The following is a 27559-nucleotide window of genomic DNA, read 5'->3' as shown; positions in this document are numbered from 1 at the left end:
AATTAGATGAGAAATTAAAATATCAGAACCAATAAACTCATGAAATAAGGTCTTAGAGCAAGTAGGAGAAGACAGAATGCAAAGAAAAATGGACTTTGGAAGGAGACGGAGGAAAAAAAGTCACAATATGTTCAAATAATAATAAAATGAGAAGGAACCATTATATCATTCTGAAAAATGAAAAAAAAAAAGCAACATAAAAAGCTAAAGATTTAGAATAGACATGCAGGAAAACTTTAAAACAACAACAGCAACATTTGAACATGTCTAAGATTAATTGAGGAGTACTCAAGTGACAAACGACACTTCATCCCAGCACCGCTGCCAGAACACTATTTGAAATCTTCCAGCAGAATTTCAGAGCAGCCTATATGCAGATGCAAAGAAACTAGGTTTGTGTGTGACTCCCCGAAAATAAATTGGGTAGACAATTAAATATGGCCTACCACAAGAACTGCCACTAAACCCAGGTCCAAGCTGTAGGGGTGAAAAGTCCCTGTGGGCCATTGCTACAGGGCCATCCAATTTCCCCAAATTCCATTTCCATCTTCTTTCTCTGATCTGTGATCAACCAGAAAGCCATTTGCTTGAATTTCTTTTAGCTTCCAATTTTATTTCACCTCATGTCATCTCCATTACAGTTTAATGTTAACCTAAACCCCACTGAAGCCTCCATTCTTAGTCCTCAGAAATAAAATAATAAAAAAAAAACAATGTCCATAGAGCACAGACACCAACAGCCAACCACCAAATGTTCTAATGAAACTAGGAGTCTGAGGGGTCACCACCAAAATCTTTCTGAATGTTCTGGGGCCTCCACAACATTTTCCATTTTCAGAATAAGAATAGAAAAGGACTCAAGAAGTTATGTGCTTCAGGGGGTGTGGAGACTGATATTCACTTGTTTAGAAATTACCATTTCTAAGTGGTAGCGCACTTGCCTAGCATGCATGAGGCACTGGGTTTGATTCTCAGCACCATGTAAAAATAAAGATATTGTGTCCACCTAAAACTAAAAATAAATATTAAAAAAAAGAAATTGTTATTTGTGCACTAGTTCAAAGGACTTGTCATTTCAAATCTCAAAATTTCTACTTATTTGGGCTTTGGAAGACCCTACCTACCTGCACTCAAGGCATTCAATTCCTTTTTTTTTCAAAGAGTTATCAAAAGTATGGTAACACCTCACCAAACTTATGATGGTACAACGGAATGCTATTCACTAAGAAAATGTACAGCACAGTTTACAAAACTATGGGTTGAGAGTGAAGAAGGCATCATCATTTCCACTAGGGTCCTCATAGATTTCTCCGTAGAATGCAAAAACCAGTGGGTTGGTAGATTCAAAGTGATAAAGGACAAAACGTGGAAGCCCAGGCAAAAGTGGCCTATCCAAAGGGGGAGTCATTCCAAATAATTGGGAGCCTTCATGCTGCTATAGCAAAAAACTTCACTCTGGGTAATTTATTAGCAGGACTTAACTTCTCCAGGCCTGTAGACTGAATGCAACACCCACCATAAAACCAGGGGAGCTCAGCATTTACTCACATTTTTTGGGGCCGGCATCTGTCAGCCAGTGTAGTCAGGGCAGGTGGCCACTGAGGCCTCTCTCTGAGCTTGCAGATGGACTCCCTGCCTGATCCTCATAGTGGTAATTCTGGGAGTCTGTGCCCGGATTTCCTCTGCCAGACAAAAGACATGGCTCACATCTGATTAGGGCCATCCAGATGCCTCATTGAACTTAATAATCCCTGTGTAGACCCGGTCTCTCCATCTGGGCACACTTTGAGCTCCTGGGTTAGGACTTCAAAACAAGGACTGTGAGGGGCTAGGAGTTGGCCCATCACACAGATGAGGCGGATTCCTCCCCAAACGTCAGGCCATTGTGAGAAGATATGTGATCCCAGCCCTTATTTTCCAAGGCACTTGAGTCACTAAGGAAGTGACCAGGCATGCCATGGACCACTGGAGTCATCAAGAATGCTTCCCAATGGGGCAGTGACAGAGGACCCCGCCATGCCAGGTGGGCACACACGTGCCTGGGTGCACCGTCCCTTGCATCTCTTCTTCCCGGCACTGGCAATGCTTTAACACCGTCCTCCTTTGTCCCTGTGCTGAGTCCCTTCACCCCTGCCCAGGACCCCTCAGGCAGGCCCGCCCTGCCCGCTCTCCCATCTCCCTTCCCTGCACACACTATCATGAAGACGATGCCATAGAACACTGGGGTCGCCCAGGTCTTCTCAGAGGTGATTTGTTCAACAGTTGCCACCCACCCTGTGGACAATGCTCAGGTAGGGACTCCTCTTGGCCAAGGTCACCAAGTAAAAGTCATGTCTACACTGGCTCAAGGGGAGAGCCAGTGTAGAACAAATCTGTCTGAACCAGCTCAAAGCAACCCAATGCTCCATGATGGCTCAAGGCCAGTGAGTCTCTACCTGCACTGTAGAGGGAGGCACAGAGGTCAAGCCTGGGAGAGGATGGCGGGTTGGACCCTGTGGGCCCTGCCCTCAGCCTGAGGCCCCACCTTTCTTCTAATCAGCCTACAATTTAATCTTTGGAACAAAAGGTTAGGATCCAATTTGAAACCAATTTATTAAGAAACATCTGAAAAGAATTGTGGGAGAGGAGAGAGGGGCAGGGCGAAGTGTCCCAGGCAGAAGAGCCTCTGAGGTCTTCCGCAGGTGGGGGCAGAGGAGAGACGGCCGTCCGCTGGCACTGTCTGTCTGTCTGGCTCTCCACTTCCTTGGAGGCAGGCCGTCTATGGGTGTGGCACGTTGCTTCTCTGTGACATTGGAGCCATTTTATTGCTGACACATGGCAGACAGCAGCAGCACAGGGCTCGGACACAGGCAGCGATCCTGCTCCTCACCTGTTTCCAGCCATTGGTGTGGCCAGGGCCTTGCCTCGGGGCTGTGTCCAGGGAGGAGGAGCTGCTGTGTGCCCTGGACCACCAGACGAGGACCCTGGAGGGCTTGGGCCTGGGGAAGCCAGAGTCAGACTGGGAGCAGCTGCGGAGAGTGGGGGCCCCTGCAGGCGGGCAGCGCAGAGGAATGGCAGGCAGGCTGCCACCCCTGATGTCCCTGTGCCCTGGCTGTTGGGCGTCCTCGGGCAGCAGATACTCAGAGGGCAAGGGGAAGGTGCGCAGGGCAGGCTGGCTGGCGCTCCTCTGTGGGAGGACAGGGACATTGGAGAGATTCTCGGGGCGCTGGCGAGGCCTAAGCCACTGAGGCACAGGCTGCCCCTGGAAGGTGCTCCCTACCCCCTGGCCTTGCTGGTGCTTCAGGATGAGGTATGTCGCCATCACCACATCGAAATTCCTCTTGGCCAGAGACACCCAGGTTTGGTAGGGATCAAAACCCAGGTCGAACAGCATGGTCAGGATGGCGGGGTCTGGGCGTGTGGGCAGGGCCTGGCTGGAAGGATGGGGTGCACACGGCTCACCCTGCCGCAGCCAGGGGTGCTGCAGGATCTGCTTCACTGTGGGTCGCTTCTTGGGGTTCAGGACCAGGATCTGGCGGATGAGCCTTCGTGCTTTGACCGGAACAGAGCTGGGCACCTGGAACCTGGCCTGAATGATCCTCATCAGCAACTCCTGAGGGGTGTCCCCCGTGAATGGGTGGCTCCCCGTCAACATACAGTAGAGACTGACGCCCAGGCTCCAGATGTCCGCTGGGGGGCCCTCATACTCTTGATTCAGGACAATTTCTGGGGCGACGTAAGCCAGAGTACCCCAGAAGTCATTCAGTTTCTGCCCGGCTGTGAACCTGGTGCTGAAGCCGAAGTCGATAAGTTTCGCGTGTCCTCTGGCATCCAGCATGATGTTATCTGGCTTCAAGTCCCTGTGCACGATGCCCTTGTCGTGGCAGTGGCCCAGGGCACACACGATCTGCCTGAAGATTCTGCAGGCCTCCTTCTGCTGCATGCCACCAGGGGGGATATGCTCAAGTAGCTGTCCCCCACGTGTGTACTCCATCACCATGTACAGGTTTTTCCTGGTCCTCATCACCTGAAACAGTTGGATCACGTTGGGGTGCTCCAGGCTCCTCAACATTAGAGGTTCGGAGAGGTCCGAGATGTCCTGCGTCTCCGTCTTCAGGACCTTCACTGCCACATCTGCCCCCGTGAGGCGATGGCGGGCCAGGTAGACCTGACCAAACTCGCCATGCCCAATGGCCCTCAGGACCTCGTACTGGTCCAGGAAGCCTGGCTCCTGGCAGGAGCCCGGCCCCCACAACGCTACTCTAGACTGACTACTCTTGCTAACCATGGACACCCTGAGCAGGAACACCCACTAAGGATGCTAACTGGAAAATAAAATAACAAACCAAAACAATAAATCAAAATCAAAAACCAAAACCAGACAAAACAAAAAACCCAAATCAAAAAAGCAATATCTACAGTCCACAACCACCGACCGCCAACCACCAAACGCACTATCTGGTGTCCGACAGGTCACCACCAAGAGCTTCCTGTACTTGTGGACAAAACCCAGCCTCAGCCACCCCCTTATATACCGGCTGTTTGAGATTCCTCACAATGGCTCCTTGTGAGGTCAGAGCTAGAAATGGCCCAGTCATGGCTGGCCATAGCCCCAGTGGTCCTCTCCCTCTGGGGCCTCCAGAACTTTTTCCATTTTCAGAATAAGAATAGAAAAGGACTCCAGATGTTTTTTTTTTGCTCCAGTGGGGTGTGGAGACTGATGTTTGCTTGTTTAGAAATCAACATTTGTACACTAGCTCAATGGACTTGTCATTTCAAGTCTCCAAATTTCTACTGACTTTGGGCTTTGGAAGACCTTGTCCTACCTGCACTCAAGGCATTCAGTTCCTTTCTCTTCGTGGAATTACCGTCAAAAGTGTGGTAGCCCCTCATCCACCTTGTGATACCACAACTGAATGCTCTGTCCCCTGAGACACTCTAGCGCTCAGTCTTCACACCTATGGGGTTGGGAGGGAGGAAGGCGTCTTCATCATTTCCTCAGATGGTCCTCATAAGACCTCCTCTTAGAAGCCCTGGAATGCAAAAGACTTGATAGATTCAAAGTGATAAAAACGTGGAAGCCAAAAATCCTACAAAGGCTAAAGTGTCCTTCCCAAAGAGGGAAGAAATGGAGGCGTTCCTGAGGACTGGGATCCCTCATGCTGCTGGAGCAAAATACCTTAGACTGGGCAATTTATGAACAGGACTTAATTCTCCGGGTTCTGTAGACGGGCAAGTTCAAGAACAAAGCACTTTGTTGATGAACACATGATGGGAGGGGCAGAGGATTTAACTGGATCCCTCAATCACTCTTCTTTATAAATTCTGGGCAATAATCTGGAGAAAAAATCCTGACAGATATAAATAAGTGATAAAGTGTCAAAACAAGGTGCCAAGCTAGGCACTGACTGTGTGCTGCTTGTCCTCAGGTAGGTGTGTGTCAGGATCTATGTCTCTATGTGCAATGAACAACCTGGAGAGAGAAGCAGATTGTGAAGCTGAGGGACAGTGCTGGGGGCACTTGCACAACATTTGCATCTTTAACCATGACTATGGCTACCAAAAACAAAAACAAAAAAAAACTGCTTTTAAAAATAATTGCTTCTGCTCTGGGAGCGTGACGTGGACTCCCACTTGCCAGGCCTCAGGAGCCAGAGAGTCCTTCCCTCCCTACCACCCTCCTTGCCCATCTGCCTGTGCCCCAGCTCTGCTCTGGGTGGGGCCCAAGCTGTGCAGGTGCTTTCTCTCCACAGAGTCCCTTTCTCTCTCAGCTGGTTCTCTGCTTTCTGGTAACAGAGATGGCCCTGGTGTGGGTGGCTCAGGCTGGATGGAAGGAGTCTGGTTTTTCCTTTCCTCCTGGCACCGCTGGCCCTGGGAAGGCTTTTCAAGGCCTCCTTCCCAGTGCGAGTATCTCAGGCCTGCCCTCCTTGAATGATTTCATCTCTGTCTCACTGACCTCGCCTGATCTATCTTCCATCTCACAGAGCCACAGCCTCCTCTGTGGCACCTTCCTGGCAGGTTCATTGTGTCCCTGTGATGTGTTTGAGGCAGCTGAAGTCCAGATTGCTGGTGGAAGTCATAAGTCCGGTGTTAGTTTCTCAAAACACTCCCTCTTCCTGCCTTTACCCCCAGGGACGTGCTGCTTGGACTCCAGGAGGGATGTCCCCCATCGGGCCACCCCTACCATACATCGATTGACATGACTGTGAAGACCACAGGACTCACTTGGCCATGTTCACTTTGGCAAAGTGGGAGCACTGAAGATTTTCTAATAGACAAACCAGGAGTAATACTGGACAATGTGGGACCTCCAGGTTTGTTTTCTCCACAGTGCAAAACCTTTGCTCTTCTGGGGAGCTGGGCCTGTACCTCGGTGGTACAGATTTTCCTGACATGTGTGAGGTCCTGGGTGAAATCACCAGGATGCCCCTCATAAAAAAAATAAAAGAAAGGTGACTGAGGGATCCAGTTAAATCCTCTGCCCCTCCCATCATGTGTGGATTCATCAACAAAGTGCTTTGTTCTTGAACTTGCCCGTCTACAGAACCCGGAGAATTAAGTCCTGTTCATAAATTGCCCAGTCTAAGGTATTTTGCTCCAGCAGCATGAGGGATCCCAGTCCTCAGGAACGCCTCCATTTCTTCCCTCTTTGGGAAGGACACTTTAGCCTTTGTAGGATTTTTGGCTTCCACGTTTTTATCACTTTGAATCTATCAAGTCTTTTGCATTCCAGGGCTTCTAAGAGGAGGTCTTATGAGGACCATCTGAGGAAATGATGAGGACGCCTTCCTCCCTCCCAACCCCATAGGTGTGAAGACTGAGCGCTAGAGTGTCTCAGGGGACAGAGCATTCAGTTGTGGTATCACAAGGTGGATGAGGGGCTACCGCACTTTTGACGGTAATTCCACGAAGAGAAAGGAACTGAATGCCTTGAGTGCAGGTAGGACAAGGTCTTCCAAAGCCCAAAGTCAGTAGAAATTTGGAGACTTGAAATGACAAGTCCATTGAGCTAGTGTACAAATGTTGATTTCTAAACAAGCAAACATCAGTCTCCACACCCCACTGGAGCAAAAAAAAAACATCTGGAGTCCTTTTCTATTCTTATTCTGAAAATGGAAAAAGTTCTGGAGGCCCCAGAGGGAGAGGACCACTGGGGCTATGGCCAGCCATGACTGGGCCATTTCTAGCTCTGACCTCACAAGGAGCCATTGTGAGGAATCTCAAACAGCCGGTATATAAGGGGGTGGCTGAGGCTGGGTTTTGTCCACAAGTACAGGAAGCTCTTGGTGGTGACCTGTCGGACACCAGATAGTGCGTTTGGTGGTTGGCGGTCGGTGGTTGTGGACTGTAGATATTGCTTTTTTGATTTGGGTTTTTTGTTTTGTCTGGTTTTGGTTTTTGATTTTGATTTATTGTTTTGGTTTGTTATTTTATTTTCCAGTTAGCATCCTTAGTGGGTGTTCCTGCTCAGGGTGTCCATGGTTAGCAAGAGTAGTCAGTCTAGAGTAGCGTTGTGGGGGCCGGGCTCCTGCCAGGAGCCAGGCTTCCTGGACCAGTACGAGGTCCTGAGGGCCATTGGCCATGGCGAGTTTGGTCAGGTCTACCTGGCCCGCCATCGCCTCACGGGGGCAGATGTGGCAGTGAAGGTCCTGAAGACGGAGACGCAGGACATCTCGGACCTCTCCGAACCTCTAATGTTGAGGAGCCTGGAGCACCCCAACGTGATCCAACTGTTTCAGGTGATGAGGACCAGGAAAAACCTGTACATGGTGATGGAGTACACACGTGGGGGACAGCTACTTGAGCATATCCCCCCTGGTGGCATGCAGCAGAAGGAGGCCTGCAGAATCTTCAGGCAGATCGTGTGTGCCCTGGGCCACTGCCACGACAAGGGCATCGTGCACAGGGACTTGAAGCCAGATAACATCATGCTGGATGCCAGAGGACACGCGAAACTTATCGACTTCGGCTTCAGCACCAGGTTCACAGCCGGGCAGAAACTGAATGACTTATGGGGTACTCTGGCTTACGTCGCCCCAGAAATTGTCCTGAAGCAAGAGTATGAGGGCCCCCCAGCGGACATCTGGAGCCTGGGCGTCAGTCTCTACTGTATGTTGACGGGGAGCCACCCATTCAGCGGGGACACCCCTCAGGAGTTGCTGATGAGGATCATTCAGGCCAGGTTCCAGGTGCCCAGCTCTGTTCCGGTCAAAGCACGAGGGCTCATCCGCCAGATCCTGGTCCTGAACCCCAAGAAGCGACCCACAGTGAAGCAGATCCTGCAGCACCCCTGGCTGCGGCAGGGTGAGCCGTGTGCACCCCATCCTTCCAGCCAGGCCCTGCCCACACGCCCAGACCCCGCCATCCTGACCATGCTGTTCGACCTGGGTTTTGATCCCTACCAAACCTGGGTGTCTCTGGCCAAGAGGAAGTTCGATGTGGTGATGGCGACCTACCTCATCCTGAAGCACCAGCAAGGCCAGGGGGTAGGGAGCACCTTCCAGGGGCAGCCTGTGCCTCAGTGGCTTAGGCCTCGCCAGCGCCCCGAGAATCTCTCCAATGTCCCTGTCCTCCCACAGAGGAGCGCCAGCCAGCCTGCCCTGCGCACCTTCCCCTTGCCCTCTGAATATCCGCTGCCCGAGGACGCCCAACAGCCAGGGCACAGGGACATCAGGGGTGGCAGCCTGCCTGCCATTCCTCTGCGCTGCCCGCCTGCAGGGGCCCCCACTCTCCGCAGCTGCTCCCAGTCTGTATCTGGCTTCCCCAGGCCCGAGCCCTCCAGGGTCCTCGTCTGGTGGTCCAGGGCACACAGCAGCTCCTCCTCCCTGGACACAGCCCCAAGGCAAGGCCCTGGCCACACCAATGGCTGGAAACAGGTGAGGAGCAGGATCGCTGCCTGTGTCCGAGCCCTGTGCTGCTGCTGTATGCCACGTGTCAGCAATAAAGTGGCTCCAATGTCACAGAGAAGCAACGTGCCACACCCATAGACGGCCTGCCTCCAAGGAAGTGGAGAGCCAGACAGACAGACAGTGCCAGCGGACGGCCGTCTCTCCTCTGCCCCCACCTGCGGAAGACCTCAGAGGCTCTTCTGCCTGGGACACTTCGCCCTGCTCTGGGACACTTCGCCCTGCCCCTCTCTCCTCTCCCACAATTCTTTTCAGATGTTTCTTAATAAATTGGTTTCAAATTGGATCCTAACCTTTTGTTCCAAAGATTAAATTGTAGGCTGATTAGAAGAAAGGTGGGGCCTCAGGCTGAGGGCAGGGCCCACAGGGTCCAACCCGCCATCCTCTCCCAGGCTTGACCTCTGTGCCTCCCTCTACAGTGCAGGTAGAGACTCACTGGCCTTGAGCCATCATGGAGCATTGGGTTGCTTTGAGCTGGTTCAGACAGATTTGTTCTACACTGGCTCTCCCCTTGAGCCAGTGTAGACATGACTTTTACTTGGTGACCTTGGCCAAGAGGAGTCCCTACCTGAGCATTGTCCACAGGGTGGGTGGCAACTGTTGAACAAATCACCTCTGAGAAGACCTGGGCGACCCCAGTGTTCTATGGCATCGTCTTCATGATAGTGTGTGCAGGGAAGGGAGATGGGAGAGCGGGCAGGGCGGGCCTGCCTGAGGGGTCCTGGGCAGGGGTGAAGGGACTCAGCACAGGGACAAAGGAGGACGGTGTTAAAGCATTGCCAGTGCCGGGAAGAAGAGATGCAAGGGACGGTGCACCCAGGCACGCGTGTGCCCACCTGGCATGGCGGGGTCCTCTGTCACTGCCCCATTGGGAAGCATTCTTGATGACTCCAGTGGTCCATGGCATGCCTTGTCACTTCCTTGGTGACTAGAGGGCCTCTGGTAGATAAGCATCAGGACAGGTAGCAAGTCCTAAAGTCGCTGTGTGCACGTGCAGACACCTCTGCGGGCCTCAGGAGGCCTGCCACCCAGGTGCTCAGCTGGCTCCTCAGTGGCCCCTTTGATCCTGGGTATTGGACGCCCCCACCCCTGCCCATTGCTCTCACATCGCTGTCCCTACCTCTCCTTCCTCTGCTTGGCTGGGCCATCTGGCATCGAGGGTCTGGGCCAGGCTCCTGGTCTCCAGATGCTCAACACTCTCATAGGTGACCGTGGCCAGACTCAGTGCCCCCAGCACAATGCAGAGCTTGACACTGACACAGAGAAAGGAGCTTAGCCAAGGCCATGAGGAGTCAAGGCCTGCTCAGGTGGGCACTGGCAAAGCAGCTTCCCTACCTTCTCAAACAGTGCAATAAAGTGCTGGAAGAGGAGGGGAAGGCAAAGCTACACAGACCTTCACTGCCCTGTGTGACGTCACCGTGACACAGAGCCAATCTGTAGCTGCCCAGTCCCCTCAACAGAGCAGGACTTTTCTTTTTAAGAATACAATTATTTCATGTTGCTGACATCACCAAGTCAGGCGATGGGGGGCTGGGAGGCACCACCCCTGAACAGTCACAGTTCCTGAGCACTCCCAGTGGAAAGGGCAAGCCAGGAGCCAGCAAGGCTGTGGGTCCAGACCTGGCTGCTGGCAGCTGAGCAGGTCTGCGACCCCAGCTCTGAGTCAGGCCACTGCTGCTGTCTGGGATCTGCTTTCCTCTCCTGGGGAAAAATTGTTTTCCCTAAGTGTTTCTTTTCTTAATGCTTTCAGTGTTTTTAAGTTGAATTTATAAAAGTAATTTTATTCTTGATTGTCACAAGGAAGAGGACATATTTTGGGATGACCCTGAGACGTGGAGCAGAAGAATTCAGCCAACAGGTGCAGGTCAAAGCCCTCCCCACCGGCCTTGCTGGGACTGTCCTCACAGGACTGGAGTTGATGAAAAGGCTGTGCAGGATTGGGAGAGATTAATGCAGCCGGGTTGGATTCCTACAGATTCAAGTAACCTTACTGGATTGGCCTGTCTGGATTCATGATTAAGCTCTCCTCTCAGGATTGGTATAGGTCACAATGGCCTCACTACATGGGTATTGAGTGAGCTCTCTTCACAGGGCTGGGATCACATATCTTCTCACAGTGGCCTGATGTTTGGGGAGGAATCCGCCTCATCTGTGTGATGGGCCAACTCCTAGCCCCTCACAGTCCTTGTTTTGAAGTCCTAACCCAGGAGCTCAAAGTGTGCCCAGATGGAGAGACCAGATGGGTTATTAAGTTCAATGAGGCATCTGGATGGCCCTAATCAGATGTGAGCCATGTCTTTTGTCTGGCAGAGGAAATCCGGGCACAGACTCCCAGAATTACCCTATGAGGATCAGGCAGGGAGTCCATCTGCAAGCTCAGAGAGAGGCCTCAGTGGGCACCCGCCCTGACCACACTGGCTGACAGATGCCGGCCCCCAGAAATGCGAATGAATGCTGAGCTCCCCTGCCTCTATGGTGGGTTTTGCTGCTGTTGCAACTTGTGTAATCTTATAAATGCTTATAGATGAAAGTAAATCACTTAGCTTCCTGTTCTTCTTGGTGTGCGTTTTATCAGGGCTTGATGATATCTTCTAGAATCCCCATCTCTGGACAGGACTGAGGGATAGATGTGTCTGGGAATTCCATCTTAGAAAGATCACATGCTCATTCATAAGGAACTTCCCTAGCATCTCTAGGTCACTATGCCGGTCCTAGCCAGCCTGGTGCTTCTCCCACCATAACACCCTCTACACAATGACCACCCTTATCCCTGAACTGCCTCCTCAGATCCTTCTCAGTATTCATGAAGCCATCCTGACAGCCTTAACCACTCCTTCCCTCCTCCTACGACACAGACCTATACTAGTCTCTTCTGCAGTCCTGTTCCCTTCTCTCCTTGCATCTCATCATTTCTTGATAAGTCTAAGCAGAGGGGAGGACCTATCAGCATAGGGAAGTTGGGTCTTCCCAAGCCCTTTGACAACATGTTGCTAAGTGCTGAGGTTGACCTCAAGCTTACTATTCTCCTTCCTCAGCCTCTTGAGTTGCTGGGTTTATAGCTGTGGGCCACCTACGGTGTGGGGCTGTGCCTTCTACTGCAGTGCAAAGGCAAGGGAGCTCAGTGGAGCCAGCAGCATTGATCCAGAGTTAAATGACACTCCTGGTTCAGACAACTAACTACAAATTCCCTGCCCTTTCCCACCACCAAGATGCACACCCCTTCTCTCACATGTGCCAGCTTCCTGGTGCCCCTAGGCCCTCCCTCAAAGCCTGTTCACCTCTCTCTTGCAGGAAGGTCAGCCATCCAGCCAGCACAGAGACCCGCATTGCTGCCCATTGCTGCTAACTCCCTGGGAGCCACTGGGTTGCCACTGTGTGGCCAGTCCTCATGCCCACTTTGAGCTGGCCCCCTCTCCCCACTGCAGAACCCGGGATGGGCTACTTACCTTGCACATAGCTGGCTCGCTTGCCCATGTACTGAGAGATCCTCCCATACAACAGGAAGCAGAGCACAGTGGCCACAGACAGGCAGGTCATCATGTAGCCAACAAATTGGATGCCCAGGACCCCAGGAAAACACAAGGTGCTGTCAGCAGTACCTGCAATCTCTGGTGCTCAAGTCCAAAGCTGCCCTGTGCTGCTGAGAACAACATGCCCTGTGACAGTAGGCACACTCCTTTGGCCTGAACCCTCTCTTCAGGCCCAGCACGGGAGAACAACATTTGTGTTTATAGGGAAATCCTCTTTGGGTTCAGAACTGAAGAGTGTGTAGACAGACTTGTGCATGGAGTCCTCCCTGCGAACTGTGCCCTGAGTTACCACCTGTGCATTGCTTCACAGCACTAGGAGGGACAATCGTCCACTAACCCCACCACTTCCTACCAGCACTAAAAACAGAAGACTTCAACTCAGCCTTGGTCTCCATCACAAATGCAGAAAGTACTGGAAGTCACAGATTGTATAGGTTCTACAGTGGTTGATGGCTACACAAGGCCAGACTGTGAATATAAGGTATGTTCCCAGGTTCATCAGACACTGTAGATACATTGGGACGATGAGTAACATTATCACCTATTTAAAGTTTAATTCCACACTTAGTCCATCAAAGCAAATATTGTAGCAGGGAAAGAAAATTAAACAGGTAAAGGAGACTTTATTCATTTATTTTTGAGGGTACCAAGGATTGAACTCAGGAGCACTCAACCACTGAGCCACACCCCCAACCCTATTTTGTATTTCATTTGGAGCACAGGTCCCACAGAATTGCTTAGCGCCTCCACATTGCTGAGGCTGGTTTTGAACTCTCAATCCTCCTGCCTCAACCTCCTGAGCCACTGGGATTACAGGAGAGCATCACAGGAGACTTAATTTAAGGATATTGCAAAAGGGAATCTTTTTGTAGTGAGAGGAGGATCTGTGTTTGCTACTTGGATTTTCCCAAAGGAAAAGTCCACTTTTACTCCCCTGATGACTGGGGTAGTTTTACACCCTGAAGCAATTTGCTCACTGAAATTAGGCTCCAATATTCTCAAAGAGATTGGGAAGTAGGGGACAATCCTTAACATGATGGCTCCCAGGTCCTCTCAAAAGACATTCTTGGGTAATAAAATGAAATGGAGGCTTTTAAAAAGATTTACATCACACAGAGTATTTGTGGAGAGCAATAAGCCCTGATCATTGGCTGATCCTGTGGCATTGGCAAAAGTCAACCTGGGAAACATTCCTGGCCAGAGAGGATGTTATCAGCCTTGACTCTTGGCTCTGATGCTAACAGACATCCCAGGACAATGTGTTTCCTGGGTGCAAGAGAATGTTCCTAGCACTGAGACAACAGGATAGTTTGCAAAAACTGTTTCTAGCTCTGTAACTTTTTAGTGCACAAAGAATCCTCTGACAACTTGCAAGCCTTAAACAATCTACAATGCCAATATATTTTAACTTCCTAATTATGAGACCCTATATAATGAAATTGCAGAGCTAGTTCTGGGTCACTGTTCCTTCATTAGAGTACAGTGTCCCACCTGCCCCCCACTTTACTTGATAATGTCTCTGTGTTTTCTTTGTCTCTGTGTTTTACTCCAAATCCAGTCACCCCTACTCAAAAATTCTTGTGATGCTGCATGGGTCATGGCAAGAAATAACTTGTAATGACATGTTTTCTAAAGAAATGTTCTGAGAAAAGGGAGGTTAGGGACCTAAGCTCAGGCAGAAATCTGTCTAAAACTTAGTTGAGTTGAGGGCAACATTCAAGTCATCTTGGCCAATCCCGTCTCTTTGTACTTTAGTTTTTTAAACATGAGTTTCTAGAATATGTTGGATTTTCTGTATTCATAATATCGTCCAATGGCCTCCAAATTTACATCAAATTATTTGCAGAAACTTGTTCTGACATTTAGTATACTTGTCACTTACCTCAATCTATTTGTTTTTGTATACCTTATTCTTCAAGCAAATAGAACTTACTGATGCTCTCAAAAGAATTTTCCCAACTCTGAGAATTTTCACATGCTCTTCTCTCCACAGAGAATGCTTTACTTGGAGTCTTTCAAAATTGTGGCTCATACTTCAATGTGTGTCCCTCCTAAATAATTTGCTATTTCTGCTCAATGGTTATGCTTTCTTCCCCTCTCACTATCAACACCTTAGGTAGCTGGTATACTCCTTTTATTGAGTTGCTTTTATACTCACTTGCTTCATTGTTCTGCTTAAGTGTAAGCTCCTTGAAGGCCAGAACATTGCCTCACCTGCTTTTGTGCTACTGAGCTCTAAGCCACTAACAGAATGCCTTGAGTGCATTTCCAAACTAAGAGCATAGTTTGTGTTCATTGAATTGTATTAGATGTAATTGCAAAGTAGAGGAGACAAAAATGGTACTATAGTAAGCCCCAGAATCTCAGTCCCTTAACAACAAAAGTTCGTCACACAAATCCAAGCCATGATATCTTATTGTCCTGCACAGTTTCACCCTGGGCTGCAATTCTGCTCTTCTATGATGCCATGAGCCTCAGCCCAGCCTATGTGGTTAGGGTGGCAGGAGGAGAGAGACAGTGGAAGATCAGACAGGGATTTCTTTTTATGCTCTGGCCAGTATTTCACTTTCACTTACCTCCTCTTCATGAGCCCCTAAGTCATCTATAAGCTATAAGAACGTCTCAAAAATGTGCTCTTTTTCCATGCCAAGAAGGAGGCAATAAATATTGAGCATCAGGCCAATTATTTCTAATCTTTTAGGTTCCTGTCTGTAGGGACCTTGACACTTGAGTTACACTCAGCTTTTCAAATTTTATAAAGCAGGATTGACATTCTTTGTCTGCAGAGGTCCAGCTAGCAAATATCTTAAGTATTAGCACCAGGTAGTGTCTGTGATCCCTGTGTGATTGCATTATCTCTGCCAATGTAGTGAGAAAGCAGCCACAGGCAATACATTACTATTGGGTATGTCTTGGCAAAATAAACTGTTATTTATTTACAAAATTGGATGGAAGGTTGAATTTGCCCCATGGGCAGTAATTGGTTGAGTTCTCCTATGAAACCCTGAATTTCTGATATTTCTCTATTCTATTTATTTTTGCTTGGAAACCAATAAATTATTTCATTACCTTACCTCTTTTCTGTCAAGCTTGGACATCCTATGCCTCTAATTCTCTAATGTTTTCTATCTTCTTTCCTTGGAGTGAATATTCTCTCTGCACACTCTATCTACACTGCAGCAGATAATATTTATCATCACAGAACTCCAGCTTTTCAGATTCTACTGTTAGTTTTCTGACCACCAAACATTAAACTAAAACCGTGAACTTTGAGTTCTATTATGGCAGCACCTACCTAAACATCTCATTATTTTTACAACTGAAAATAGATTAGTTTGTCATAAAAACAAAGATCAAAATCTTGGTGCTTACCACAATGAAAGTTTCTCAATGGAAGGTAATGTTTAAATTTTTAATTGGAACATACATCTAGCAGAGAAACAGACAGCTTTCCTGTGACTTAGAAACTCAGACTGTTGGGCTTCATATTTTACATTTTATTTTATAATTTCCAAATTGAGAAATAGACACAGTACACTCTTAGCAACTGTTCCAATAATTTCCTTCTTAACAAAAAGTTTAGAAGCTCAATGCAGTCATGCATTGAGCCCTGTTGGTGGAACGGCTTTCCAGTCTCTCCCTGCCTGTAGGGACCTTGACACTTGAGTTATAGACCAGTTGTTATGGTTTAGATATTAGGTGTTCCCAAAAAAAAACTCATGTGTGATGCAATGCAAGAAAATTCAGAGGTGAAATGATTGGGTTATGAGAGTCTTAACTAATGAGTGCCTTAATCCCCTGTGTGCAGGTAGCGTGTGGCTGGAGGAGGTGGGTCATAGAGGCATGACTTTGAAGTATGCACTTTCTCCTTGGGGAGAGGAGAAGTCTCTCTCTTTGCTTTCAGGCACCAACTTCCCAGCTGCTTTCTCCCACTGTACTTTTCCACCATGATGTTCTTCCTCTTCTCAGGATCTGAGCAATGGAGCCAGCTGACTATAGACTGAGACCTCCGAAACAGGGACAAATAAACATTCCCTTCCCTAAAATTGTTCTTGTCAGGTCTTTTGGTCACAACCACAAGACAGCTGACTGAAACACCCGTCATCTTAGTGAATGTTCCTCACTGTTTTTTGTTTGTTTGTTTTTAATTTATTTCTTCTTGATTGAATGGAGGCCAGGCAGGGCCTGTGCTTAGCCCCGCATCCTCCTGCCCCCAGAGGCTGCACTCATTCCTCTGCCCTTGGCACTGCAGCCTCCCTGAGCACAAGCTGCCTCCTTCCTCCTCTACACATTCATCACAGGAAACAAACAGGCAAACCATGTTTGTAAATAATTCCTATTAAGAAAATCAAGTCATAAATAAAGAATATGTTGAAAATAAAACATTTGTTATAAAAGTGCTTTAATGTGATTATTACATATATATAATGTAAAAAGTAAATAATTATCTTCTTTCCATCATGCAGCATTACCATAATTAATAGTTCAGTGCTTGGTCCTTATTCTTTTCCACATACAATAAAACATATTAGTTCAATTAATTATTAGTAGTAATAATAGTAAAAATGTTCTGTATACAAACCAAGATCATACACATTTGATATTTTTACATCTTAAAAAGTTATATTTCAATATTTAATGTTATACCTGTTTTTTTTCCATGAACATTAGTCTATTTCAATTCACTGATTTTGATGGGGCTATAAATAAAAACACGAAGTAGCACCAACTACCTAGCATAACTCTTATTTAGGAATCTCCTTAAATATATAACTCTAAAGCACATAAGCAAAATTGGTAAATACACTTGTATTTTGTATAACTGTATTTTGCATAAGCTTTATCTGAGATAAGATCAACCTATAATTCAAAAATATGTTTATAGTGAACAGTAAATTTTTAAACCCATATAATCATTGAATATACTACTTGTTTAAATGGCTATTACAGAAAAGCCTTATTATTTTTTCTTCTTTTTTGATGAAGTTTTCCAAAGGAAAACACATAGAATTGAACAAGCTATTCTCTTGGGGTGTAGATGCAATAGTTTGGATCTTGAATGTCTTCAAAGGCCCATGTGTTAAAGGCTTGGCCGGTCCATGGTCCTCTTGGGAGGGTGGTGGAACCTTCAGGAGGTAGGGTTTAATGGATGAAAGGTTAGTGGGCACATGGCCTTGAGGGTTACTGGGACTCTGGCCTGTTCCTGATTCTCTCTTTAGTTTCTGCTCACCATGAAGTGAACAGATCTCTTCTACTATATGCTTCTATCATAATGTACTATGCTGCCACAGGCCTGATGCAGCAAGGCCAAGTGACCCACGGACTGAAGCTTCTGAAAGAAACCATTGGCCAGAAAAACCTTTCTTCTTCTTGACTTACTCTGGTATTTGTTACAGTCACAGAAAGCTAACTCACTATATATATTCCAATGTACCTAAGAGAAGAAGCAGAATGTTCTTCAACTAAGGCCAAGGAACAAAAGAAAACCAGATTGTCTTTTAGCTCAAATTTGGTATTTTAGAATTGCTATCAGCACCCAGGCCTGTGGGGGGACTCAGCTGGCCTGGCTGAGCCCAATTAAAGTAGTATTTCCCCCAAGTAAGAAAATATTCATTCCCATGAGTTTCTTTTGGAAATAAAAGGTGTTCATGGCCAAATAAGTTTTGAGACATTGCAGACTGTTTTTCCCTCAGAGATTAGATATGCATTTTTACTTATTAAAAGTTCCATAAATTCATACAGTAATCTTTTCAACTTTGTTTCAACCAATATTTCCTATTTTTTTAAAAAAATGAGTTTTCATGCATCTTTACATCAGAGTTAATATTAACATCACATTGCACTGTTGCTCTGTAAAGAATATTCTTTCTGAGGGCAGAGTCCCAGAAGGGAAAATTTAATCTTGCCTGAATCTCGGAAGTGAGGAGCCAATTTCAACATCACCATGCAATCTCATCATATGGATCAGTCTTAAACATTTTCTTAAAATTTACTACTTCCAAGCTCTTAAAAATCTACCATCAGCTACAATAGCAACATTTATTGTAAAAAAGCAGCTGCTTATTTTAAAAGAAAAGAAAGCTTTAAGCCTAAGTCAAAAAATGTAATGTTAAATTGAAATTTCCACAGGAAAATATGCCTGTAGGTAATTTGATTTGGCACAATAATGACTTAGGGAATTGAGAAAATTTGGTTATTTCTATCTCTACTACTTACATGCTATGATATACTAGAAATAGTTCTGTAAGTTTATAGCTGTATAACCAAGAAAATATGATGCAAAAGTGTCAAGAAATCCTCATTATTTCCCATGAGCATTAAACATTTCTAAAGATAAAAGAAAGCAACAGATTAAAATTATTTTATCGTAACATTTCATAATAGAAAATCCTACTTGTTAAGTGTATTTTTAATTATTTTATTATTTAAATGTCTTATTATAAAGAATGCTGTTTCTGATTGACTTCTAGTGGTAGAGTATTGATTTTTATCTCTGAGATTTAAATATGTCCCCCTTCTTGAAGAACTACATAGAGAAATCAAGATGATAATTGATTTCATAATTCATTTTTATCTTCCACATTTTACATTTATCTTCTAAAATTCTACTTTTCTTGGAAAAGACTTTTTCTGCAACAAGTCCATTTCTTTTAAACACAACATAAATTAGACAATTCCCTTAATTCTTGATTTTAATAATTTGCAACAGCATTTTTTTAAAGTGCTTGCTTCCCATGGAGGGGAAATTAGAGTCAATAAATGAGAAATGAAGGAGTCTTTATGAAATATTCAGTGCACTCAAATTCTTAGGAATTCATGGAAAGAGAAATATTTTATTCCTCATGGGTACTTTGTATTGGTTCCCTAAAAGATGCCCAACTTTTACTTTTTCCATAAGACCTTGAACTTTGCAACAGCAAGAAAGCTAGAACCTATAAAGTATACCTAAGTGATTTTCACATTTCTGTTATATGCTGGCTTTGAGAACTTATTTGTCACTGAGTAAGTGATCTGGACAGCACAGAAGGAAATAAAAACTCTCTTAAATTATAACCACCGTGTTTCAGAAAGCTTTCTTTCTGGTTTGAACGTTGTCACAGTGTTCACAAAATGCTATCCCTACAACTTTCCTCCATCTGTGATACAGGACCTCTTCCCCTCGTGGGCACCTTTGTCACAGAGCTCTCAGTGGGGCTGCTGTGGTTGTGACGTCTCCGGCCCCAGATCGTCATCTCTTGGGTAACAAGCTCCCAGGACACTGCAATGATTCTTTCTGCTTATGCTTGCACAGATTTGAATCCTCTCTCCTAGATAAACTTTGTATGGGACAGACACAAAACAGGAATGTTCTATGCTTTCAATTACTTACCAAATGAGAATATACCTTTAACAACAAGAAGAAAAAGCAACTAAGACCTCATGGCCTGCTCTGTGCCCAATACTGCAATAGGAACAGGGCATGTTTTACTTAAATTATTATTTAAATATTCTCTAAAACACTGGAGATTAAACTACACAAATGTGAACATTTCATTTAGTATAAAATTTTCTTCCTTTGCCTTTTAGATATTTTCATAACTCTTCCCACTTTAAGATTTTGAATAATATGTATGAAGTTAATACATAGATTCCAAGAAAATCATCCCAGTCGGTATTTTCTTTTATTTAAACTCTATACCCACATATTCATATGATAATTATCTTCATTTTAAAGTCACAATATTTCAAATATAATATGCATCAAAAATGAACCTCTAATCCTTATTTCAAAATAAGTCTGTGGTTCCTATATCCATGCCCATTATAATAAGGGACCAAATCCTACAATCCTCTGAAGCCAAGAACATAGGAGTGCTTCTGAATTCCACGTTCACTCAATTAGACAATCCTATGAGCTCTATGTTCACAGAAAACAATTTCTCATCACTTCTTGTCATGTTCTTTGTTGCTACTTTGGTCCAAGGCATTATTAACACTAGCTGGCATTCTAACACTAGTCTCCTCTGAATCCATCTTCCTGATTCTGTGTTGGTCTCCTGTCAGAATATTCTCAACAGAAAATCAAGATGATCTGCCATATCAGTTCATTATACTTCTCCATTCAAACCTCTCTGGTGTGTTCCTGGTTCTCTCTTTTCACACTGGCCTTCTGGCCGTCCTGCAAGGTATGCTTCTATGTCAAGAATTATTTGCACTTGCCATTTCTTCTTACTGAAATTTTCTTCTTCAGGTACCTGAAAAGTTTAATCACTCTTTCATGCCTTTCCTGAGATGCCACATTTTCATTTATGAACTTCCATAACCATCTCAGCTACAATTGCAATGACCTTTCCTCAATCCACTCTCCTTTCTCCCCTTCTTAGTTTCTTTTCTTTGATACCATTTACCATGGATAACATATTTGGATTGTTCAACGTGTTGATTGCAACTTCAGTAGATTATCAGGTCCAGGATGGTTAAATTGTCCCTTCATTTCCCCTTCTTTACGCATTGCACCTACTTGTTAAGTGAATGCGTGAACTGTTAATCCTAGATGAAGACCATGCATCCTAATGATCTTTCTTCCTAGTATTAATTTCCACTTTGAAGTTCTTTACCAACCAAGATATAGTCTGGAAACCTATCTGATGATTTCTACTTTTTGAAACCATAGTGCCAGAGGATAGTTATCTACTGACTTTTCTTCTTAAAAATCCCTGACCTCTTATGCACAGAATTACTACCCTGCCCTCCACAAGGCTGCTCACGTACAATGTGCATGGGCACATGCATATGGGACAATGTGTACATTCTTGATAACATTGAAAGAATAATTATGCATGCCAGCACTTCATGAAATTATATTGAATGCAAGGCTTATGACATATCCCTGATATGCTTAAAACAATATTAGCTTTTGCTTCTCTTTCTTGGCCTTTTTTTTCAATCCTTGGTATTGCAGAGGAGAATCCCTCTAATTTTTAATACTGACCCCTAACACCAAATCAGTAGTGGAAGGGACAAGCATGTATCAACAGTCTTTGTTAAAATCCTGGAAGTTAATTTGTACTCTCCAGGTCCTGGTTCCATTGGCCTTTGAAACAAACATAAATTTTTATATATGAAATGTCATTTTTACATATCTTCAAATGAGTAGCCACATAAGAATCACCTTATCTAATGTAGAATGAATATTGCTTCTTTTTAAAGCTATGGGGGAACCTCTTCATGTCTAATGAAGGCCCCATTGCTTGGGGTGACAAATCCAACAGCAGTAAATATATATTTGTAGAAAATCCATTTGACACTACAAGCTAAATAATATTTTCAAATAATGAGCTTTAAAAATGAATATTGCTATTATGAGTATATATGTTAAGTGTCACAAAAACTTAAGGAATAATTATTTCCTCATGTGCTTCTTCAAAGCTTTATTAAGTTCAGTATCAACACTGCACATCTATTAATGTCACTATAGAAAAGAGCACATCTTTCAAAGCTACCTGAAAAGGATCTAATGAGTTTGTTATAAAATGAGGTTTAGAAATGTTCTGCTTCTCTCCATGGTGCTAGTAGCAAAAATTAATCCCCAGAGACCTTAGAATAAAATCATGGGCTAGAAATAGATTAGTACAGAAGATCATGTTCTTAACAAAAGAAAACTGAGAGATCAATAAGAATAGGGCAAAGATGAGGATGGTAAACCTAAAAATAGAATGAACATCTTTTTATACACATTTTTGGCAAGCCACCACAGGACAGGAAGGCAAAATTGTATTTTTTAACAGAGAGTCAACATAAACATAAGTAATACAAATTCAAATTGAATTTACCACAAGCAATTAAAGAACGCATTACTTTTGTGCATTCAAGATACAGAGCATTAAACAAGGACAAAGCTAAGAGACAGCCTTCCAGGGAAATTGGCATCCCTCAAATATTGCTGTTGAGGCAATGTTTAGGTTGCCAATCTTTCCTTGACTTCTGCCATTTTTCCATATGGTTAGTTTTTCATGGATTTTAAAATTAAGGAATTGTTACTGTACCCAGTATAATTTCACTGACTCTGAGCAAGCACTTTCCTAAGATCCTGCTTTTTTTAGTGGCTAACTCATGTTCAGAAAGCCTCATTCATCCCCTTCTTCCATTATTTGGACCAATGGCAGTGACTTCTCTGTTATTTTGCAATGTGAGCATCTTTTACTCTGCTTATTAACTCAAGAATTTTAAACTACATTATATGAACTTTAGTATAGATTATTCATGTAAAGAACTCCCTTAGATCAATTTGCTTCTTTTTTCAGGTTCCAAAGAGAGCAGCGGAGAATGTAGTAGACACTGGGGTCCTTGCCCCAGATCATTCAAAGTCCTCTTCTCCTGTGCACTTTTCTACTCTGTGGGTAAAAAAACTCAGATGTCTAAATGGTTTTACTTCCAGGAGTGGGCAGGAAATAAATATTTGAAACATTTGAACATTTGAAAAGATTATTAAAAGATCATGCCAATGAAATGTAAGAGGAAGATGTACCACATTTTGCTATAATGACACTTCAGTGTTTGTTTTTTGTCTTCTCTTTTTTCCTGCTGGTGAATGCATAGGAGTGTTGCAGAAGCAGCATCTTCTTAGACATAGCTGTTATGCTGGCCCCAGACTGTCCAAACCTAGATTTTATTCCATAAAACTACTATCTAAATTATGTTAACTGATCATAAGCAGTTAAATTAGAAAACGAATTTCTAACTTAAAGCTCAGAAGTTTTCCCATATTCACTTGAAATTTATAAAATTAATATCCTGGGTAAATTCTTCCATATACATTTTTCAATAAATCAATCGGTTTATTTACTGACATCTGATTTTGCCAAGGATAACTTTTCCCATTTCAGCTTCCTTTTATGAGAAGTTTCCCAGGTAGAATTTTCAACTATGTAAAGTTTTAGGCATATGCTCTTTTATTTTTCCTTCATTTTGATTAAGTCTAAATGTCCATGGGCTCATTATTATTATATTTATCTTTAAAAATAAGAGGGCTTCATTAGTTATACTGTTTGAAGTTTCGTCATTGTTGTTTTCTATTAGATCAATTATTATGAACATTGATGTTTAGTATGGTCTCCACAAGTATGGAAATAATATGCATAATTATGCATTTTCAAAATTCAATTATCAGTCCATATGTGAAAGCTAGATGTAATTATTTTCTCTCATCTTTTATTTCATCAGTTCTTCACCATTTCATGCATAGATTAGCTATTATATCAATGATATGAACAAAAGAACACACCTCATTTTACTAATGAGTGTACTTAAAAAGAACCTATGAGAGCAAAAATTTCCAGTTTCTCTTCTAAAAATGAAAACAATAAATTCTTTCTCTTTGGAGAGAAAGCTTAGGAAGGGCTTTATTACAATAAATAGAAAATTATACAAAATAACAGAAAATACATTATGTTAAAACTATTATAAAATGTTTTAATTTCAAGATTCAATTATCATCAATCATTTGAAAATACTACCGTATATTATTTTTCTTAGGTTTTTGCCTCAAGCAATGTAAATATTGAACAATGACTTCCACTATGATAAGGCACTGACTGCAGCCACATGAAATAGAGGGGGAGATTCTCACACATGCATGCTGAGCAAAGCAGAGGCCCACACCAGAGTCTGACTCTTGTGAAGTTCAGTAACAGGCAAAACTAACTTGTGGCCACAGCAGTGAAAATGGAGTCCCCACTGCTGCGGGGGAAGCCCTTTGGGGTGCTACAAGGCTTTCCCATCAACACCTGGATTATTGAAAAATGAATGCACACATAAAAAATTTACCAAACTATAATTATGCTTAATGCTATTTATATTCTCTATTATATAGAAGTTGTACTTCTTTCTGACAAATAAAAGAAATATCAAACCATTGTTCTTTTGTTTGTTTGTTTGTATATTTGTTTGTTTGTTTTTTGCAGGGCTAGAGATTGAACCCTGGGGCTTTTGTACATGCTAAGCTAGCACTGTACCACTGAATTATATCCCCAGCCCTGAATCACCATATTTGAAATTATTTTGTTCATATCTCTCTATCAAGAAAGAGTTTTAACTCTAACCTCTGATTTTATTGCAAAATTAAGGGTGTCTTGAATATGTCTGTGTTTAAAAAAATCTCTAGTGAATCACATAGAAAATCAAAATTTGTGGACATTGTGCAGCTAGTCCAAATCAGGTGACAAAACAATTTTGTAGAGTTTTATTCTATGTTCTATATGCCTCATGATTTTATAATATCAGTAATAAGGGTCATGAAATCAAAAATAAGTGCTACACTTAAATAATTCTGGAGTTATGAAGAATCAAGTCAAGGTGTGTGTGTGTGTGTGTGTAATACACACACACACATAAAATCATTGATAAATTCAAGATACATATATAATCATATATACTTCAGAATCTAAGAATGATTCTTTTAAAAGGCAGATCAGAACACATTAAAGAAGAAACAACTGAGATACAAGACACTTTAATAAATAAGGAAAAAGTAAAAAAAAAGATAAACTGAAGCATATTAAAATATTAAAGAGTTTATTTAAGTAGATATTGATTCATGAATTGTGCTGTTACTGACCATAAGAAGCTCATGCCTCCACCCACCCAAGGGGAAAAGGGAAGAGACTTTTAAAGGGCAAACGCAGAGCAAGGCAACCTGAAGATTTTATTGGTTCAAGTGGAACCTTATTTGGATTATGCCAGTGCAAAATCCTCGGTTAGAGGCTGGTGGTTTCTGATTGGACAAAAATATGGGTTTTGATTTGTTTTGAAGTTGCCTCTAGCTAATGGGCTCCCAATTTTTCTTTTGTTTTTAAGAGAAGCCTCAATTTGAGAGAAAATAGATATAATATGAAGAAAATAAAATATCTAGAGGGCTGAAAACAAAGCAGGCAGGAAATCCATGTTTCAGTTAAAGATAAACACAGGAGACTAATGGTTAATAACCATCTAAACATTTGTTTTGGTATTAACACACATTTTAATTGTGATATTTTATGTGACCTTTTATACTTTGAAAATGAAACTTAGAAGTATAGTCGATTCTTTTCTCTCCGAAACAAACATGATCTAAAACAAAAGATGGAAAACAACAATGTTCTTTTCATTCTCTTCATCTCTGCTTGGTACGTGGAACTGACAAAATGCGGATGGAGGTGGCCACCCAGGCTCCAGGCTTCAGTGTGGAGGACAAGCGCTGCCTTCATCCCCTCCCTCTTCCAGACCAGAGCTGAAGCAACACAAAGGAGCTACAGGGCTGCGGGGTTCCCAGAGAAGACCCAGAGCCATGACCCCTTTTCATTATGTCATTGTGAATTCTGGTGACTGACTCAACTTTTCTAAGCCTCATTTAAAATGACAGGGAGGTTGGGTACACCACATATAGTAGTGTCTTTGCACATCCAAAGCATTAGATTATCATAAAATAGAATCTTACTAAAGGAAACAGTGTCACAGGTTGGATTGGTTTCAAGATCAGTCATACAAGAATAAATAAAATGTCTATGGGAATTTTGGAGGAAAATATAATCAAATAAAATACTAAGTAAAATTTTATTTAAAAAAAATTGTGGTATTATCCATGCTTCTCTCAGGGTTGTAAATTCAGAATTATCTCAATAACTCCACACCCCAGATCATCAGTATTGTTCACCAACTTGACACTGAAATAACAGATACATAAAGTAAAAAGAGCACTTTGCATTGATGCTATGATGCAAATTCTTTTTTCAAAGAAAATGAATATAAGTGTAAAAAACATGTCTTTTAAATTTCCTTAAACAGTCATCATTTCTATCAATTTTTTTTAAAGAGAGAGAGAGAGAGAGAGAGAGAATTTTAATATTTATTTTTTAGTTTTCGGCGGACACAACATCTTTGTATGTGGTGCTGAGGATCGAACCCAGGCCGCATGCATGCCAGGCGAGCACGCTACCGCTTGAGCCACATCTCCAGCCCAATTGGTTGAATTTTTAAACAAATTTGTAATCATGTCAAACCTTACATATTGTTTAATGATATTGATGTTATTTTTGCATGTATTTTGAATTAATTTGAATGATTTATACACTTGTAAATACAATTTAGAACTTGTGTACAGAAGTGGCATTATGCTGATTTAACTATATTTCATAATTATTTTAATACAATTTAATTATAGCTTATCAAAATATAAATGTATGCTATTCTCCCCATTTTCAAGATACATTACTTAGAGACAAAGATTACTGTTGCTTGAGAGGAATTGTTTCTGACCATTATATTCACTGCTACTTGTCATTTTGTGCTATGGGTGCTTCGGGTTGATTTTTTATTAAAATGATTCTTTTGCAGAAATATAAAAAGTGACAAATTGGTTTCTGATTCCCAATCACTGTCCCATTTATGATGTATGAAAAGACACCCAGCCATAGTTCTTTCCTCTAGCATTAAGATACCATTTATGGATCATTACTTTTTAAGCATGATGAGTGTCTTTGATATTTCAATATTTCATTTCCTAAACACTCTGGGAAGATTTGGCTAGAAGCTCTAAGGGAAAGTCCCTATATAGACGTTTTTATTCTGATTGATATTTAATTTGCTCATAATTTTCCATCCATCCCATTTTACTCTTCAGGTTGAAGAAACATGAGCATTTATATTCAGTATGCCATACAAAATGTCATGGCCAACTGCTTTGGGAAAACTGTCAGACATACATCAACTCGTGGACTAATTTTATCCACAATAAAGTTAAAACATCCATCTCATACCTATGCTTTTATTACTACTATACATTAAATTGTTTGCTTTAATATACTTAATTGGCCAAATAAAATGTAAGTAATCTTATGTCATTTCCCTCAATTTTTTGTTAGTAGTAATTTTTTCCCAACCATTTAAAACTAAAAGTTTTGAAAATGCCAATCTAGACCTTAGTCTGTGTTTAAATCAATGTATTTCACCCACTGATCTGTGTGAGGGAAATCATAGCTTTAATTGTGCAATTAAAAGCCTTGGTACAGCCAGGTGCAGTGGCACACTACTGTCCCAGCAGCTCAGGAGGCTGAGACAGGAGGATCTAAGTTCAAAGCCAGCCTCAGCAAAAAGCAGTGAGACACTAAACAACTCAATGAGATTCTGTCT

General features: G+C 43.1%; 2 protein-coding genes across 2 annotated transcripts; one reads left to right on the top strand and one right to left on the bottom strand.

Annotated features, from left to right (window-relative positions):
- Positions 1-2758: 2758 nt before the first annotated feature.
- Positions 2759-4267, bottom strand: LOC139706107 (sperm motility kinase 2B-like). Its single transcript, XM_071613787.1, has one exon. The coding sequence runs from the start codon at positions 4265-4267 to the stop codon at positions 2759-2761; it is 1509 nt and encodes a 502-aa protein (XP_071469888.1).
- A 3190-nt stretch (positions 4268-7457) lies between these two features.
- Positions 7458-8966, top strand: LOC139706106 (sperm motility kinase 4A-like). The gene has a single exon (XM_071613786.1). It carries the CDS (start codon positions 7458-7460, stop codon positions 8964-8966), a length of 1509 nt encoding a protein of 502 aa, XP_071469887.1.
- Positions 8967-27559: the final 18593 nt, after the last annotated feature.

Source organism: Marmota flaviventris, chromosome 6 (genome assembly GCF_047511675.1).
Source record: "Marmota flaviventris isolate mMarFla1 chromosome 6, mMarFla1.hap1, whole genome shotgun sequence".
In the NCBI taxonomy this organism is placed as follows: domain Eukaryota; kingdom Metazoa; phylum Chordata; class Mammalia; order Rodentia; family Sciuridae; genus Marmota; species Marmota flaviventris.
This window is presented reverse-complemented; position numbering and strand designations above follow the sequence as displayed.

Excerpts from the sequence above, each read along its gene's own strand:
- LOC139706106 (XM_071613786.1), top strand. The coding sequence starts at position 7,458 with ATGGTTAGCAAGAGTAGTCAGTCTAGAGTAGCGTTGTGGGGGCCGGGC.
- LOC139706107 (XM_071613787.1), bottom strand. The coding sequence starts at position 4,267 with ATGGTTAGCAAGAGTAGTCAGTCTAGAGTAGCGTTGTGGGGGCCGGGC.